The 20,130-nt window shown below is 44.9% G+C and overlaps 1 protein-coding gene across 5 annotated transcripts; it reads right to left on the reverse strand.

Moving 5' to 3' along the window:
- Nucleotides 1-190: 190 nt before the first annotated feature.
- Nucleotides 191-18,112, reverse strand: LOC105027417 (protein HID1). 5 transcript variants are annotated; one of them, XM_029120492.2, is made up of 20 exons: nt 17,885-18,106; nt 16,311-16,460; nt 15,069-15,239; nt 11,055-11,174; nt 9,572-9,678; nt 9,316-9,432; nt 8,655-8,874; nt 8,246-8,302; nt 6,986-7,126; nt 6,613-6,703; nt 6,327-6,478; nt 5,956-6,034; nt 5,089-5,253; nt 4,443-4,534; nt 3,955-4,102; nt 2,779-3,020; nt 1,693-1,782; nt 1,133-1,224; nt 762-920; nt 191-598 (listed from the first exon to the last, which is right to left on the reverse strand). In XM_029120492.2, exons 1-20 carry the CDS (start codon nt 17,948-17,950, stop codon nt 535-537), a joined length of 2,523 nt encoding a protein of 840 aa, XP_028976325.2. In that variant the 5' UTR covers nt 17,951-18,106; the 3' UTR covers nt 191-534. The 5 variants fall into 5 exon arrangements, with proteins under 5 accessions (XP_028976325.2, XP_028976323.2, XP_028976324.2 ...); XM_029120490.2 differs by having other exon boundaries at nt 8,637-8,874; XM_029120491.2 differs by having other exon boundaries at nt 8,637-8,874; nt 11,055-11,171; nt 17,885-18,105.
- Nucleotides 18,113-20,130: the final 2,018 nt, after the last annotated feature.

Genomic DNA, 20,130 nt, shown 5'->3' on the forward strand with positions numbered 1-20,130 from the left:
AAATGAAAAAAATAACAGAAATTACACCTCCAGTTCAGTGACGTGTTTCAGTTTGGCAAAAAAATACATCCATCTAGGTAGATGTGAAGAAATATACTCCCTTAACAGCACAGAATACACTTTATATAAGAGAATAGAGGGTTGAGGGGCAGATATTTTGGCAGTTGTGGAGGCAGATTTTGTCCAGTGGTACATTGACCGTGCTTTATTACACATCGTCCTTGACAAGAAACAAAACACAGAAATCCTGTCACAGTTCATACATCCACATCAGGTCTCCGTTAATACTTGTCAGTTCTGTTCCTTGTTCTCCTCTTCCCCATCCACACGTCGGATCAGGTTTGAAGACGCCAGTTTGAAGGACAAAGATTTTGGTCGAAGTGGGAACCATCCAGACAACCAGAGACATACCAAATGGCTCACTCTAACCTATACAGGGCACTAGATTTGGCCAGGGCTGGGACCTGAAAGCTAGGCCCTGGCCAAAAGTAGTGTGCTAGATAGGGGACATGGTGTCTTTTGGGACTCCCCCAGTTAGACCCTCTGGATCTCAAACAGTCTGACGTCAGTGTCATACCAGATTGGAGGATCCACGTTACTGTAAGAGAGGGGACACAGTCAGTAAACATCATTCCAGTGACCATGACAACCACCTGTGAATGACACTCAGTGTTTCAGCATGTTGACACATGGATTGGCGTATTCACCACGGTATTCATTACTGCCAGCGTGGGTACGTACATTTGGCCCCAGCTGCTTACCGTAGGTAGATGACACCCCACATGTATGTGCGGAACCACATGGCGGTGCCGGCGTTGGCCTGGTACTTCCTGATCAGGATGGGGTGTGGGACAGGCAGAAGACCCACCAGGGTGCCATGGTGCAAGAACCTCAGGATCTCAGACTCATCGGTCAGACCCCTGGAGGACATTAAATACACACCATCGTCTGATCAGACTCATACATCAGACCCCTGGAGGACATTAAATACACACCATTGTCTGATCAGACTCATACATCAGACCCCTGGAGGACATTAAATACACACCATCGTCTGATCAGACTCATCAGTCAGACCATGCACGCACACACACACACACACACACTTCGTATCAGGGTGGCCCTCTCTTACTTGTCTATGCAGATCTTCTCCACCTGAGGTACGAGGACTTGTAGAAGCCTCATGATGGTCTGCAGGGGAAGTTTACTCTTCCAGGAGACCACCTGGTGGAGAAGACATTACAGAGGTCATGTCTTGTCAGGAGGTAACTACACAGTCACAGCTTTCAGAGATCAGGTATACCAGCATCAGAATGTGAAATGTTTACATGAAATGTGAAAGGGAAGGAGAGAAGACAGTCCCCCACTCACATTCTAATTTCGACTGAAAGAAGACACTCCCCCACTCACATTCTAATTTCGACTGAAAGAAGACACTCCCCCACTCACATTCTAATGACGACTGATAGAAGACACTCCCCCACTCACATTCTAATGACGACTGATAGAAGACACTCCCCCACTCACATTCTAATGTCGACTGATAGCTACTTCATTGTGTAAAGGTGTCCTGACTAATACTGGGTCTTAACGTGACTGAACTGTCACTCTGGATAATAGTGTCAGCTAAATAATATCTTATTTAAATGGGGGAGGGGGGGTTCCAGGTCTGGGGGGAGGGGCGTCTCTTACCCAATCAGGAGTGGGGTTCCAGTATGTGGCAGATGAAGACACACTGGACAAACGACTCCTGGTCAGCTCCGCCTCTACCTGAGAGACCTCCTGGGAAGGTATAAGACAGGCACCACTACTCAACAAGCTCAGTAGGTTTTTTCTTTGCAAACATTTAAATGTCTATGTGTTACAAAAATCAGTTGGAAGTAACGATGAAGAAATTTGGCCTCCTTTAAAAAGTATTACATTTTAATGTGGACTGGAAACAACCACATTCTCTCTTCAACACTTCAGAAAGTATATTGGGTTCAGAGCTCCTACCTCACCGTCTCATCATTCAGAGCTCCTACCTCGTCGTCCCTCCCTTCAGAGCTCCTACCTCATCGTCTCTCCCTTCAGAGCTCCTACCTCACCGTCTCATCATTCAGAGCTCCTACCTCACCGTCTCTCCCTTCAGAGCTCCTACCTCGTCGTCTCTCCCTTCAGAGCTCCTACCTCGTCGTCTCTCCCTTCAGAGCGCCTACCTCGTCGTCTCTCCCTTCAGAGCGCCTACCTCGTCGTCTCTCCCTTCAGAGCTCCTACCTCGTCGTCTCTCCCTTCAGAGCTCCTACCTCATCGTCTCTCCCTTCAGAGCTCCTACCTCATCGTCTCTCCCTTCAGAGCTCCTACCTCATCGTCTCTCCCTTCAGAGCTCCTACCTCATCGTCTCTCCCTTCAGAGCTCCTACCTCATCGTCTCTCCCTTCAGAGCTCCTACCTCATCGTCTCACCCTTCAGAGCTCCTACCTCATAGTCTCACCCTTCAGAGCTCCTACCTCATCGTCTCTCCCTTCAGAGCTCCTACCTCGTCGTCTCTCCCTTCAGAGCTCCTACCTCGTCGTCTCTCCCTTCAGAGCTCCTACCTCGTCGTCTCTCCCTTCAGAGCTCCTACCTCGTCGTCTCTCCCTTCAGAGCTCCTACCTCATCGTCTCTCCCTTCAGAGCTCCTACCTCGTCGTCTCTCCCTTCAGAGCTCCTACCTCGTCGTCTCTCCCTTCAGAGCTCCTACCTCGTCGTCTCTCCCTTCAGAGATCCTACCTCATCGTCCCTCCGTTCAGAGCTCCTACCTCATTGTCTCTCCCAGAGTTGGATTCTGTGTCGCTGGGCGCTGCTATGGCGCTGGTGTCAGCTGCAGACTGTGGAGAGTGTGTGTGCTGGTCACCGGCCGTATGAGGCTGGGGGGTATGTGTGGGTTGGGGAGTGTGTCTGTGCTGGTCAGTGGTCGTCTGTGGAGAGTGTGTGTTTTGCTGGAGACAGACCATGGTACCGTCCTCAGATACCTGAGCCTTTTCAGTGAGCTTGTCAATAGCTACAGGGCAAAACAAAAACATAACATCAACAACACAGACCCTAAGAAAGCAGATTCATTTCTATGAATTAAACATTCAGAAACATGGGTTATGCTAATTATGATATCTGTTGAAAAAGACTAGAGCACACACGGACACCCGGCAAGACTAGAGCACACACACGGACACCCGGCAAGACTAGAGCACACACAGACACCCGGCAAGACTAGAGCACACACACGGACACCCGGCAAGACCAGAGCACACACGGACACCCGGCAAAACCAGAGCACACACGGACACCCGGCAAGACCAGAGCACACACACAGACACCCGGCAAGACCAGAGCACACACGGACACCCGGCAAGACCAGAGCACACACACAGACACCCGGCAAGACCAGAGCACACACACAGACACCCGGCAAGACTAGAGCACACACGGACACCCGGCAAGACTAGAGCACACACAGACACCCGGCAAGACTAGAGCACACACACGGACACCCGGCAAGACCAGAGCACACACACGGACACCCAGCAAGACCAGAGCACACACACGGACACCCGGCAAGACCAGAGCACACACACGGACACCCGGCAAGACCAGAGCACACACGGACACCCGGCAAGACCAGAGCACACACGGACACCCGGCAAGACTAGAGCACACACGGACACCCGGCAAGACTAGAGCACACACAGACACCCGGCAAGACTAGAGCACACACAGACACCCGGCAAGACTAGAGCACACACAGACACCCGGCAAGACTAGAGCACACACAGACACCCGGCAAGACTAGAGCACACACAGACACCCGGCAAGACTAGAGCACACACAGACACCCGGCAAGACTAGAGCACACACAGACACCCGGCAAGACTAGAGCACACACGGACACCCAGCAAGCTCAGACCATAGAAGACATTAACATCCCCTGGTGGGGGTACCTGGCATGGCCACAAGGCTGGCTTTGAGTGTCCCTGGTTCAGCTGGGATAGCTGGTCGAGACCCCTCCATGGAGACAGTCTCCTGGGAGTTGGTACGGGAGATTCCGGCTGACGTTGTTTTCTGTTTCTTCTTCTTCTTCTGTAGTGCCTTGTTATGTGAATGGAGAGATGAACTCAACAAGTAAGGGTTCAATCTAGCATTTCACAATGGACCCATAACACACTTTGCATCATTTAGATGAACAGTAGGGAATGATGATAATGAAAAGGTCTCAAATCTGTCACCTGGGACAGTTAATTCAACCTAGTGGCTCCCCAGGACCCAGTGTGACAGCCCTCCGCGCCCCAAAAGCCGATATCAAATCTCCATTGGACCTCGCGTTCAACTGACAACTAAGTGAATTTCCTCTTAATGTTGACTGCTGGCTTTAGCGAACGTTTATTGTTTTGTGTACAACAGTGGAGGTTTCACCACATGCTCCCTCTACCTTTTGGATGGAGTCCGGGTCAGAAGACAGATTGGCCAGTTGGTGGAAGACGTTGCGCTTTCGGATGATGGTGTAGACAAGGCTGCAGTTACCTGGGAGGAGGAACAAACAGTGGAGCAGGTTTACCATGCAGAGGTTCAGCCTACTCCTCAGGGACATCTAGAAGTTTCACAGTAGCCCTGAACAGTCGCACCTGATTCTCTCGTCAAGAGCTTGACGATAAGCTGACAAATCTTATCGGGTGTGCTAATCTGGATAGATGAAATACATGAAACGGCTATGGACCGCTAAGGAGAAGGTTGAATACCATACATGAATCATGCTTGATGTATTCCCATTGTCCATCAACAGATGGCACTGTGTTCCTATTCTGCCCATGCAGTACAGGCTTGCTTTACTATTGAGTAATGTCAAGCAACATTAAACTAGAGAGCCAAAGACCCAGGTCACTGTGATCCTTACCATCCAACCAGTACTGAATGATGTTGTAGACTAGAGAAGGCCTTGCCATCCAACCAGTGCTGAATGGTGTTATAGACTAGAGAAGGCCTTGCCATCCAACCAGTACTGAATGATGTTGTAGACTAGAGAAGGCCTTACTATCCAACCAGTACTGAATGATGTTGTAGACTAGAGAAGGCCTTACCGTCAAACTGATACTGGATGATGTTGTTGAAGACCTCGAGCAGGAAGAAGACCAGATGGTGGTTCTGGGAGGAAGAGAACAGGAACCAGTTGGTGGAGAAGGCTTCCAGGAGGTGGAGCAGTTTGTTGGCTGCCACCATGGACAGGCTCTTCAGGTAGGGAGACACTGGAGGTTGGAGGAGTAGCGCAGTCAGGACACCGCAGTAACCATAGGCAACAGGAGGAAGCCATTCTGACACCCACATTGTGTGAGACCGTGTATGAGTGTCTCTGTGACCTCAGCATTCACTATGACAGTGTGTCTCTGTGACCTCACCATTCACTATGACAGTGTGTGAGTGTCTCTGTGACCTCACCATTCGCTATGACAGTGTGGGAATGTCTCTGTGACCTCACCATTCACTATGACAGTGTGTGAGTGTCTCTGTGACCTCACCATTCGCTATGACAGTGTGTGTCTCTGTGACCTCACCATTCACTATGACAGTGTGTGAGTGTCTCTGTGACCTCACCATTCACTATGACAGTGTGTGAGTGTCTCTGTGACCTCACCATTCACTATGACAGTGTGTGTCTCTGTGACCTCACCATTTGCTATGACAGTGTGGGAATGTCTCTGTGACCTCACCATTCACTATGACAGTGTGTGAGTGTCTCTGTGACCTCACCATTCACTATGACAGTGTGTGAGTGTCTCTGTGACCTCACCATTCACTATGACAGTGTGTGAGTGTCTCTGTGACCTCACCATTCGCTATGACAGTGTGTGAGTGTCTCTGTGACCTCACCATTCGCTATGACAGTGTGTGAGTGTCTCTGTGACCTCACCATTCACTATGACAGTGTGTGAGTGTCTCTGTGACCTCACCATTCACTATGACAGTGAGCAGGCAGTCGAACAGGGGCTGCAGACGTTGGTGTCCACCTGTGATGATCTTGTGGAAAATCTAGTCAATGGGAAACAGCCAATATAAGATGTAAGATTCATCACCACATTTTAACCCTGGACAAAATTCCAAATTAAAGGGCTTTTCTCACTGACACAAATTTAGAGAAATAATTAAATGTACATGATACATTGACCTTTTGTCTCTTCTCCATAACAAACAGGTCACGACTGTCAAAGATGCAAAACCACATTTTTGGAGAGTCGTCCGGCTATAATTCTTATTTCAGGGCCAACATATAATGCCGATTTTGGACTAAAAGTGATTCAATTCAAACATTTAAAAAACTCACCACAATCAGCAGGTCAGCGTGGGTCCCAGTGAACACAGGGATGTCCATGGGCACCCGAACTGTGTAGGGTTTATTCAGACGCACTCCAAAGTTCCTCTCCCCACTCAGCAACAGCAAAATGAACACACCAATGTGCATCAGGCCCACACGAGCTGCGTGCGTGCACACACACACAGTACTTTAGACAAACACACACAAATAGAATACATCTAGTGTAACAACCCCAAAACATACAGTGCATTCTGATCCTGGACACACACACACACACACTCACATACACACTCACACTGGTCAGCCCGTGCGTCATTCAGATAAAATAGGATAGGCACCAGGACATCCAGAACATCACTGCTCTTTAACACAAAGAACAGGAACTTCTGAAACAGAAACGAAAAATTATATATTTATTTAGATGTCTTTTAACACAAAGGTCCTAAGAGTATGAACTACGATGTGAATGTATTTGTTAAATCCTAAACACAAAACAACAACGGACAATTATTTTACTTTATAAACTTCTTAGTGGAAATAAGTTTATAATAATAATAATATATAATAATAACAGATGGTGATAAATGAGTAGCAGAACCATACATGATCTAGAACCATCTCCATGAGAACAACGTTTTGCTGAAGACAAAAACTGATGAAGACACTACCTTATTGAAATCACAGAGCTTCCAGAAGAGCACCAACAGCTCCTGGTGGAACTGGATCTTCTTGGTGGAGTTGGGCAGGTAGGTCTGGATCAGGGGGTTGGTCAAAAGTCTTGCCACGCCCTTCAGGATAAAACTGAAGTCCTGGGGAAAGACAAAGGACCAACAACATCAGCCACCTATCAGGACAGAAGACCTTCTGAGGTAACATGTGACTACTTCATTTACTGAGGACTAAAGACAACATCTCAATGTGTATTGAAGTAGAATGAGAGGTGATGTAGTAAGTCTGGTTCTCAAGTCTATTCAGCTCAAAAATAATTATTTAGTTGTTGGGAATCAACCATAAAACATCTCATACAGGCACCTAAAGAATCTACCATCAGCAGAAACTGCACTTGGACAGACAACTCCCAGTTTGTTACCAGGTGAACAACATAGTCAGTGATTGTATGTCTTCCAGGCCAGGGGTCTGATCAAAGCTGAGCACATGCGTTGAGCTTTACGGTGCGTTGAGCTTTACAGTGCGTTGAGCATTACAGTGCGTTGAGCTTTACAGTGCGTTGAGCTTTATGGTGTACCACTGTCACACCAGGAGTTTCTCATTGCTAGTGTAAATAAGAAATTGTATTTAAATGTTATGTAAATGTTTTTTAAATTAAATAAATAATTGTTGTAGTCTAGATAAGGTCTTGGTTCACAGAGACTCAACCTGTACCTTGAAAGGGACAGGTGAGACCAAGGCCTAACATCTGTGCCCTGTAATTACTGTCCACACTAGAAATACAAATTCATAAAGCCTAGATACAGTCATCGAATGGCAAATATGTGGTACAGTTTAATGCCTTATCTGAAGGTAAAAGACAATCACACCATCTTCCCATCCTGAGACAATAAAACGTTAGAAAGACATATCTTAGTTCAGCATATTGAATTACATAGCATTGGAATTTACACTGGCGCGCTCTAAACGTACCACGCAGGATTGTGGCCATCAATCTCCGGAAAATCTATCAATGCGCATTGCACACACTTGATGTGGTTCTGACAGAATTATATTTACACTCATAAAACTCAGATGGGGAGGAGCTCTATCAAAAATGTGGCACTTGATCCCTCAGAAGGTGACATCTCAAGTTATCGACATTTACAAGTTTACAAAATTATCCAAGTCTTCATCGATACGTCACAGAAAATATACCGTAACATAACAAGCCCTTAGTGCAACATGACCTCTGACCTCTGACCCATCAAGACACCCACCTCGTCTCGGTGGATTCTGGAGAGGTAGTTTACAAACAGATTATCAGGTCCCACAGGCTGAGAAGGGAAGAGAAAAATAAAAGGGTTGAGTCCTACACACACTTCACATAGAGGTGTCCCTATGAAATATGACAATTAATCACCATGAGTGAAAGCCTGACCTTCCACAAAACTAAAGACGTCATTGATATTAAAAAGCAGGTGTTCTGTATTTGAACAGTAAGTAGTGGAATGGGTGTCAGCCGTTGAAAATATGAAAGAAAGTCGACCACTGATTGGCCAGCTCACCCTGCACAGGAAGAGGACATCATCCTCTATAAGTAAGTAGCAAGCCTGTTTTAAACAATCTGATCAATTTTCTTGTATTTTTAAATTTTATTTTTTAAATTACCCGATTTTGTGAATGTACCTCGTGGTCCTCCATGCCAGAGGTGGAGCTGGAGAAGTCGGCGCTGGGCCGGGCCGGCCAGGCACCGTGCTCCAGGGCCACTATGAGGATCTGAACGGCTTGCTCCACCAGAACCTCCCGGGGGTCTGAGAACATGAGGTGGTTGTAGGGGATGCCGTAGCCGACGGGGTCGTAAGCACATACCACGTTGAGGAGAGACGTGAAGAGAGGCAGGGCGTGTCTGGGAGGAGGATGAGCAGAACACACACACTTTAATGACTTGGATTGAGGTGTGTGTACGTGTGCGCGTGTGTGTACTTTTCAATGGTACTAAATTGCCTAAACTGTCCTTTACTCTATTCAGTATTTTCACTGTTGATGTGGTCCTTACTGTTTTGCATCGTTACGTCAGCATAAAGTGTCAGGTTCTCTTTGCTGCTGTGTATATCACAGTACTTCTTAATTATTATTCCTTTCCCTTTCTCTCCTCAGTTTCCATGACCACAACCCACTCGGCCGGACCTTTCTCTGTGTGTTTTAGATCTCTGGGAGGAGTCCTTCTTCTTCTGACCATGTAAGGCGTTCAGTGGGCCTCAGAAAAAGACTATGACTTGTTCAAACTAAGATTGGTCCTCAGACCAGACTAAGAGGTGGTTCCTCCTGGTGCTGAAGAGTGAGTTACCTGTTGTCAGTGGAGCAGAAGAAAGTCACCCAGGGGTTGAGACAGAGGTTGTCCGTGGAGGGAGGCAGGTACATGGCCTCTGAGAAACAGGTCAGCAGCAGTTTCAACAGCTCCGTCCTGAGCAGGACAGTGGAGATGGAAAAACATTCAAATATCCTCTCAAATCAGCCGCTAGGCCCCGTCTAACTGAATCCACCTGCCCCCCCCCCCCCCTTATCTACATCGTAACACAGCGCTGGGGGTTCAGGTGTCTCACCTGTTGAGGTCGTGGGTGTAGTTGAGTTGAGGGGACTGAGCGAACCCTACCCCTGCCTCCCAGATGTACTCACAGCTGTCGATTGACTGCATGTCCTCGGCGCCGTCCTGTGTGGAAGAGGAGAACCCTGATGTGACCTCCAGAACTATCGAAACAACATCCTGGGAAATGTTACTGGGAAAACATTGCACAGCGATCGGTTCACTACGACACACGTTCAACAGGAAGCATCGTTCACTGCAGAGCGTGTCATGTATGAGGATTTCTACAGGTCAAACAGGATGTCAGTCACTCGTATGGAACCCCTAGAGGGCAGAGGTCACAGAGGACAAGGCGGGCCTCGTTGTGGACCGGGCTTCATAATTACAAAGTAGACAGCTATTCCCAGACTGGAATATTGCAACATGGTACAACATTAGATGTCAAGTGAGATGGAAAGCCTTATCAGTGTCCAGAGACGGGTTCCTGAGACAGCTCGGCGCTGTGTGTGGCTGTGAGCACCCTATTCCCTACAGTTAGTGCACTACGACTGACCAGGGCTTTGTCCTAAACTAGTGTACTACAAGAACAGTTTGCTAGTGGGGACACGCAGAGGTTGGCAAACGCACGTTCCACCATGTGATCTGACCAGAGGCCTGAGCCCTCATATGACTGGAGCGGGTTACTGTTCAACACCTCGGCAGAGATAAGGCAGACATTTGAATACACTGAATACAAGTTCAACTCACAACACCGTTTAGGAACTCTCCAGATATTACCCACTCTATCTGAATCTCCCTGTGAAAGTGTGAGACGTGTCTGGGTGTGTGTTTAAATGTGAGCACACGCTGCCCTGCCCTTCCCTCTCTCAGGCCTGCCAAATGAGCCCTTCTAAACCACATTATACAGGCCTGGACAACCAGAACACATCGCCGCTGGCTCTTCTCCCTGTCAGTTCCATGCCACTCTGCTCCCCATTTCTCACACCGCCAAGTGTGGCATGTCGTGGGGGGGGTTGAGTGGTCATGTGGAGGAAGAGCGTTTCATTTCACGTCAAACAACACCGAGGCACCTACAGCAACACGGATGTGTTTGTTCAGTGACTAAGGAGGGACTACCAGCCTGACAGGCCTCATTTCGCAGCCCATTTGACAAACACGGCCCGGGGCCACACCTCGCCTCACTGAGGGCTACAGTCACTCATTAACTCTGGAGTCAACACCAGTCTGGCCCGTGGAGCTGAACACAGCAAGAAACCATTACTGAGCTCCAACGGGACATTCTGTTCACTTAGGACCCAAAACCCCAAAGTCTAACTGGAGGTTGTGTGGACGTTGGGGCAGGATCTTGTTAATCTGCACAGATCCTAAGTTGCAATTTGGCCCCTCAGAAAAACAGAAGGTTGAGCATGACAATGCTTAAAGATCTGTGTTTTAGGTAAATATAATTTTCTTCCACACTGCCTAGGCAGATTTTTTTATAGTTTTTGTAGGCGGTTACTCACTGGGCTGGTCTTGTGGTGGCTCTGGATGGTGAAGTCTGGACAGAAGAGCAGGTCAGCTACAGCCAGGAGGAGAGACTCTGCCAGGGGCCTGGATCCATCATCATCATCACCTTCATCCTGCTGGGAAACAACAATCTTCATCACCATTCACAGACACATACCATCTCATCACACTCAAAGAAAACTTATGGTTTCCTTTCTATGGGTGACAGATTTCCAAGCAAACAATATGAAAATGGGTATTTTTCTGTGTGGATACTATTACTAAACTTTGCATTGGCACTGTTCTTCAACTGGATATATTTAAGTATAATATTTTCAATCGAAATTCATAGAAGTAGTGTTTGTGCAAATGGTTTACTAAACATCTCAATCTTTAGCTTATGTTAAGAAAATCAGAGTAATTGGATTTGCAACTCATCAGTTAAGAAAAGAAAACTGACCACCAAGAGCAAACACAATAATGTTTTGAGAATATTTTATACCAACCAAAGCCCGACCAGTTAAGTTCAGTAAGTACTAGAGAATGCCTCCTGACTTCCTGCTATAACAAAAGTTCAGCACGGATTTCCCACTGCAGTTTGGCATTCACCAATACAGTTTCTCACAGTAATTAAAAGGTTATTCAATACCTCCCTGATTCAACCATTTACGAGGAGAGAAAACAGAGGCACAATATAAGCAGTGTCCAGGCAGGCTGAGGTAACTGGAGACCCAGCTGGTCCAGTCACCGAAAACCCCCCTCACAGAGTTCCCTCAGCCTGGGCCAGCAACCCCAACACCAGAGAGCACGGGCGGGTTTTTACTCTAGGATTTTGCTAGTCCTCCTCTGTGTCCCATTTCTTTTATTCTGAAAGTCTCCTTGGTTTTAACCAAACATCAGTAACCCATTCTGTGATGCAGCGTCCAACACCATGCCTGACGATGAGGGGGCATTTGCTCATTAAAGTCCTACTAGGGTGTAGTTTTGGATTTATCCCAAACATCCATGCTAAAAAAAGCACATTTATTTGACGTGTTCCTTTTTTTGGGGGGGGGGGGGGGTTCATTAAGTGCCTTGTTGTATGTAGCGGGAAATGTTAGAAAAATTAGCATTCTGTATGTTTGTATTGATCTTTTCAAACCTGATCTGCAGCTCAGCTTAGAAGGACAACTGTACATTTGATCCGTCTGGATAGTTTAATTGGTCCAATTGCTTAAATACATCATCCACAGCATAATGATTAACTTGACCAAACTTAACAAGATAATGAATGTTTGATTTTGTGGTGCTTGTAAATGTAATACTTAACTGAAGGACCTTACAGATGTATCTATAGGCGATAGAAGAGGGGTCAGTCACTTACCTCAGCAATTACATTTTTGCTGAAATAACGTGGACAAAAGAATGTTTATTAACAGAACTGTACTCTTGTACAAAGATTACTGTAGATGGCTAGCTATAGCTATACAGTACAGTGCCTACAATAAAAACAATGACTCCAATCTAATGGTGTCGCAATATACCGTTAGTGACGATAACCATGATATTCAAAAATGAAATATTGATGTTATGTTAATAATACACATGATACCGTATTCACTAGGCGAAACTGAAGTTCTAAATAAAAGGCAAATTAATTACTTTAAAATCATTCAATGTGATTTTCTGGATATTTGTTTTAGATTCCGTCACTCACAGTTGAAGAGTACCTATGATAAAAATGACAGACTTCTACATGCTTTTTAAGTGGGAAAACCTGTAAAATCGGCACTGTATCAAATACTTGTTCTCCCCACTGTACATCACCTGGATTGCCAGGTGTGTGTGTGTTGCTTTCCTGGAGAACACACGGCACCAGGATGCACTATGGGAAGAAGGCAAGCTGGCGGAGGCCATGTGATGCTTTGGGCAATGTTCTGCTGGAAAACCTTGGGTTCTGCCATTCATGTGGATGTTACTTTGAAACATACCACCTACCTAAGCATTGTTGCAGACCATGTGCACCCTTTCATGGCAACGGTATTCCCTGATGGCATTGGGCTCTTTCAGCAGGATAATGTGCCCTGCCACAAAGCAAAAATGGTTCAGGAATGGTTTGAGGAACACAACGAGTTCAAGGTGTTGACTTGGCCTCCAAATTCCCCAGATCTCAATTCAATCGAGCATCTGTGGGATGTGCTGGACAAACGGGTCTGATTCATGGAGGCCCCACCTTGCAACTTAAAGGATCTGGTGCTAAAGTCCTGGTGCCAGATACATCAGCACACCTTCACAGGTCTAGTGGAGGCCAATGCTTCGACGGGTCAGGGCTGTTTTGGTGGCACCAACACAATATTAGGGAGATGGTCATAATGTTATGGCTGATCAGTGTTTATTGTTGTGCGGCGGCTGAAAAGTACACAGTGGAAATATTTCTGAGAGACAAAAATTGGAATGTCTGAGAGGGGAATTGAACCGGGGTCAAAATATTGAAGGGTGGAGATAATCCCACCAGACCACAGGTCTACCTCCATATAGTCTGACCACAGGTCTACCTCCTTAGTCTGCAAATGCAACTTTTATCCCAGCCATTACATTTTTACTGAAATAATGTGGGCAACAAAATGTTTATTAACGGAACTAAAGTGTACTCTTGTACAAAGATTACTGTAGATGGTCGTCCAACAGTTGAATAGTTAACCACTACACTATGTGGACTACGAGGAAATCGAAAGCATTGGCTGAATCTCAAATCAAATACTACAAGTACGTACTTTGCGGATGGCGGTGAAGTACGTAGTGTTTTGTATATAGTACGCTAGTATGCCAATATTGGGACATACCACCTCATCAGAAAACTGCATCTCAACAATATTTTGTGAAGCATTAACACCACGCCAAGTTTGAATATTTAGCTAGACACCATTAATAATTTGTTAAACTAACGTTTCTTATTAAGTTTACCTACACCACAAATACCATATATGAACTGTATGGCTTTTATTAGCCAGTAATAGGCCCACTAGTAAAATAGTCACAATATAACCATGAGCAGTTTTATTTTAGGCTTACTATGTAACATAACTACTGAAGCCTTCAAGGTTTTTGTCTATCCTGAACAAATCCTAATGCATACTTTGTTCTGTCGGAGGCGTGGCTCAAACACTGTCCGCCCGCATTAAGGTCCATGTCTCTAACCACTACGCTATTTAACAGGGGCCAGTCAGTTCCTCTGACTGGCTCCGCTTACGCGATCCAGCAAAAACCTTTTTTTTTTTATATTTTTCATTTTAAAGCAAAACATTTTTTTAAAGGGGGGTAAAAAAATATGCAAGGGGAGGGGGCACAAGTTAAAGCTAGATAATTAAAAAGCTAAATGACTTAAATGTTGTAGAGACAAGGCAGGCATGATGATGAACCTTTATAGACAGAACACAACACATCTAGCCTGAGACAGGCAGTTAAAGACTCAGTCAGCATATTTTGGCCACTAGCTGTAAAAGTGGTGCTGTTTAGTCAGAAAGGGTCCCCAAAATGTGAACTTGGAAAATCATGGCTAACTGGTACATTATAGTGATTCAACTTTTAAAATATACATTTAAACAACATACTACACATCCAGCCCAAAATGGGGGATCTGAACATTTATTTTGTTAATCTCAAAAGTCCAAGACTGCATCTTTAATTAAACAGATTGATTAACAGAAGGCTCCTTGACTCAACTCAAGCATTCAGTTTGCAGTCTAATATCTCCAGACTAGCAGGAAGACCATGTACTCTCTCCAGACATTCAAAAGACCATGTATCTGTCTAATTCCCCAAGGACCGTCCAAAATAATGAACTGAAGGAAAAAGCTGAGCCACCCAGATTCCTAAATTGGTCATGACCACTAACTAACCCATATGGACACTGGGTTTGTTAGGAAATCACAACTTCAAATAGATTCAGTGCATTTCCAAATGGCTAGGATGGCACTTCTGGGCCAGGGGATTCCTGAACCATGCCGTTCTGGCCCATTCACCCTGTGCCATAACTAGTACTGTAGTCTTACCCTAGCTCGTCCAGCGCCGGGCACGGTGGACCAGAAGAACCCTCTCCAGTCAGCATCTTCAAAGATGTACGGCAGGATACGGGTGAGGAGACGAGTGCAGTTCAGGACGATCTGTCTCTGTCTCTCAGAGGGACAACCAGAATCAGCGCCCTGGACAAGCTTCTCAACTGCCTGGTGGAGAACAGACAACCAGAATCAGCGCCCTGGACCAGGATCTCAACCGCCTGGCGGAGAACAGGCACAAGAACATTTCCACTTGGGCTCTATTTTACCTCTTACAGGGTCATGAGGATCAAGACACCATCCCACTTACAACTGCCCATCTGCTGCAATATGCCCTTTGACCCCTTAACTGGGAACAACAAACACTGACATTCCATTTGCAGCGCCCGTGGCCAAGGTAGGCAACAAGCCTCTGTTTCAATACAGGAGAGAAAAATGTGTCGGACGCTCCTCTCCAGCCGTTGTCAGGGAACCAGGCACTCAGCAGTTCTTCATCCAGTGGAAATGCACGGTGTCTCATGCTTGGGAGTGTTGGGATAAGACAAACTCCCATTCCATCCTTTTGACAGACAGGTTATATTCTCCTGCATTCTTTAACCAAGGTCCAAGCTGGGTGTTTAGCTGGATCAGCCCATTTGAGGTCACACTTACTTGGCAACCTCAGTTAGCTTGAACTGCAGGGTTCCAGCCCACCAGTAGGAGTTGCAAGAGCACAAGGAGTTTCAGTCATCCCTGTCCAAGATGCCTCCTTCATCCTGGGTGATACTCCCCAGTATGCTGTGCCCCATGAGACTCAAAACTTATAACCTTTTTTGGTTTTTAAGTTACCCCATATGGAACAACTACACAGTGCATATGGGCTGGAAATGCCCCAGAGGTGTATTTCCAGCCCGAGGGGTGTTTAGAAAAACACGTTTTAGAAACTCCCTTTTTGGATGGGCGGGCAGCCATGCAAGAAGAAGTAGAATGGCTTAGGTTGATGTGCCTTGGAAGTGGCAAGTTGCCATCTTCAAACCATCAGAGTCCGTTGAAGGTTTCTGGTCATAACTACATTTGTAGATCATTACACTGGGGAGGAAAAGAAGGGAGCACTGGCAGGAAAAACTAACGAGACCTGTCTACATATATATAAATGTATTACAGAATACAATTAATGTTACTGTACACTGTGCTGCATTCCTTTCATTATCAAACGAAAAGGTTAACACACAAACACACACACACACACACACACACTACCTTGTAGCAAAGGGTTGCCAGGTTGGATGGGGATTCCTCCCTGACGGCTCGTATCTCTGCCGCTGGCACCAGAGCAAACACATCCTGCACAGTGGTGGAAGTGTCCGCCCAGAACTGGTCCCAGAATGCATCGTCCGTGGCCTCCACGGGCTGAAGGAGTGGAGGCAACAAACAGGGATCAGACAGGTTGCCCATTGTCCCACACCAAAGGCTCTGCAGATGCAACATCAGGCAAACGCAGAGCAACGGAGGTCAAGTGCAATCGGATCCTGTAAACATCCCCCACAATGACGGCATTGTGAAGAACTACTCAATCTGCACACTGCAATTGAGGCTATCATGTGGTTTCAAAACGTAAGAGGACTGCGAACATGATTCAGGGCCCATCGTGGCCAATAGCTAGCTGGCAGTGTGACGCTCAGACCCACCCACCCACAGGCACACACACACAGCTTCATCACAGCCCTGCACGTCACTACAATCTAAAAGGTTGCGTCAGCTCCCTATTGATGTGCACAGTGGTTGTGATGCTGCCATGTTCCTTCTCTATTAATTCCTGCATTATTCATTCGCCACCCTGCTTGGCTGAAGCTGGCAGGAGGACAGCAGCCAAATGTAGACAAACAGGGAGGGATGATTTCACCTGGATACCAAATAAACTTAGTGATGGACAGAACATCACTTCTGATGTAGATTCTTCATGCAGTGTGACTTTTGGTGGAGGAGTTAAATCTGTGTCAGGGAAACCAAAAAAAGAAAAACATGATGAATGGGGTTTTTGTTTTGCTCTACAGACAATAAGTTCAACTATTCCCATTGTCTTTTCTTCTGGATTTGCTTCTGGGATAGATATTAGGTTATAAGACGATTGCTTTGGTGACGGAACAGATACCACAACTGTGCACTTTAGACTGACGTTTATTTGTCTAACTTTAATGTCTTGCAGATCGCCTTAAATCAGCCACCGCGTCTGAGCATTATGACTCATTCAACAACTGCGTAATCAGAAAGCTAGCAGTTAATGATATTTGGACAGCCTTTTTTCCTTCTTAGTGCTGAATAGTCCGGTAAACCGAACTGAACTTAAAGCAAGAGAAGAACGAATGTAGGCTATTAAGATCTGCATCTCATCATAGTTCTGTGAACAGGATCCAAGAATTACTGCACCTGTTACCAGGCTCTTAGCGGTGTTAATTACAGATGTAAAATTTAATTAAAATTCATCACAAAATATAAACATTTTATATTTATTTAATAACCCAAATTCGCAGTAAAGTATATAAGAACACAGAACCCTACAAATAATCTAGTTTCAGTTTATATAAACAATAGAAAAACACAAATAACATAGGCATACGTTGTAAATAAAAGTTAGCATTTATCCAGTGGTGTAAATACTGTTTTTGGACAGCTTTCTTCTATTTAGAAGCCTTTTTATGGCGGTGCGTCAACTACAACTCAAGACTACCATCTGGTACATTCGAATTGCTATTTTTACCTTGACCGAAACAGTTTACAAATGTTGAAATGCCCGAAGTGCCTTAACCGAATTTTTTAAAATTATTTCAACAAACCTGTGTTTTGGTTGTAAGTTGTATCACAGCTTTTCTGAAGTGGAGTTTCGAGTCACCGTTGCCCATTTTCTTCTAGACAGCCACCTGTTCGCTTCGTCTGAAGCGCCTGTGTACGGTGAACGCTCGCGCGTTGTCGCGTGGATAATCTCCCTCATCCGCCACCTCCTCTAGCTGCCCTCGATACACAGTCGGGAGGATTTGAGAGAAGCAGGATCCAGACACGCTGACTTCCGGGATCCATATGTACATATTTGTTTTACTTTAAATCTTAGTAGCAATCTACTGAAGTAATTCCTTGACTATTTTCTTAAACTCCTGAAGATTTAGCTCAACTGGGCTTCAACTTGCTGCCTGTACATTTGGCTGAATGTATTAGGCCTAATAAAAACCATCAGAATTATTATCATGAACATCTATGTATGACAAGGCAATAAGTGTCCGTCACTGTCCATCACAACTAACTATTTTTAACATCCTCATTTATTTTTTAACATCCTCATTTATGAAATGTAACTTCATAAATGAGGATGTAGGTATTTTCATTATTATCTTTATTTGTTCATCAAACCAATGAAACGTGGATAACCACCTAGGAAATGTCTGCAGAGTATTGAAGAAAAATGACCATATACATGGACGGATTTAAAATAATAAGCTTCTATTATACAGTAGCCTAAATTGTTGTATAACTTATCATAATGAATCATTGTTTATTTGAAGTAAAATAGTGTCTCTTGGTGGCAAACCCAGGTACAATTATAAAATTGACCCTGCCATAACCTAGAGAGAATCTTGTATTTAGATTTTTGCATTTTCTATAGTATCTGCCTTCTCAAACCTAAAACTATTGGATGAGAGGATTAGATTGAAAAAACCTTTTATTTACTAATTCAATCGGTTTTGAGAAGGAAGTGAGAGAGGACAAAAGGTTTCCAGGAAACAAATTTGACATTCTGCCATAGAATCTGCGCCCGCCACGGAATATAATTCTGGAATTACAAACAACACTGCTTACGGAGGTATGGAAACCAATGATGTGTACACTGCACGGAAACACATACTGTTTATCCGCTAGGTAGCGCTTTAGACTAAGAACCTTCGTGTAGCAGTGATGGTGATGCCAACAAAATGTATTATTTTCAGCTGCTAGCCTCAAACAACGCAAATGGAAATACACACACATTACGAATCTGCTCTCCAACTGCCTTACTTTACCACGATACACGTTATCAAATGAAACGTTGTGATACGTGCCCTAGCACCATTTGAAGAGTCTTGGGTCAAGTATTTTCTTTTGACATCAGTTCGTGATATGTCCGCTCCATTTACATCTCAATGTATCTCTGCTATCTTTGATTAGAATATATTAAAAATGGTTACGCCTAGTAGTAATTGGTGCGCAAAAAGTGCAGCATTCTATGTATAGACACATCTACTGTATGTTGCATTCAAGGCTTTCAATATAGGTCAACGAGAAAAACATCTTGCTTTCATTTAATTTTATAAGTTCAAGTAGGTTTTTTTAGATTCTGTGGACAATGGAAATACATCTGTAGGAGTGTCACAATCTTATAAACAACCCAAAACAAGAGTTTTTCCTCTGTGTATATGTGTTTGAGCAATTTTGGTTTCCTTTGTTGAGAGCAAGTCTGGATATAAACTAAACTGATACTTTGTCTAGATGGTATCACAAGCTGAAACTAAACAACCAGATTGGTTCCAGTTCTCTCATTGCTCAACATAATTTGTCTGGGAGCACTGCTAATCTGGAAGTTGGCAACAATGTTATAGGTTTTCAATTGCTTTACTGGATTGTGGAGTCACCAAGGGGTAAACTCAAAGAAACCTGACATGCAAAGATAAAGAGACTGACTAGGGAAATGTAATTATTCACCTTGGTTCTCGTTAGATATTTAGCCTATAATCCTTGTCTGTCTTGAATAGTAAAACACAGCGTAAAACCAGAAACATTACCAAATACCAGTTTATGAAAGCAACAAGGCATCTCTGGTGTTTGTGGTATAACATCCCACCACTGGTGCCCTTCTAAAGGGTAATGCCACCAAGTGGTTTATTAAACATTTACCAGACCACCCTGTGCTTTATTGTCACTGCAAACTGGTATTACAGGTCTTTGAGAGAAATAAAAAACAATTCAGTATGAATCATCAATGACAATTTAGTTTTCCTGTAAAAATGTATGTCTTTGCATATTTTAAACGTGCCACATAAAATCTGCCCAGCCT

The sequence above is a fragment of the Esox lucius genome, chromosome 6 (genome assembly GCF_011004845.1).
Source record: "Esox lucius isolate fEsoLuc1 chromosome 6, fEsoLuc1.pri, whole genome shotgun sequence".
In the NCBI taxonomy this organism is placed as follows: domain Eukaryota; kingdom Metazoa; phylum Chordata; class Actinopteri; order Esociformes; family Esocidae; genus Esox; species Esox lucius.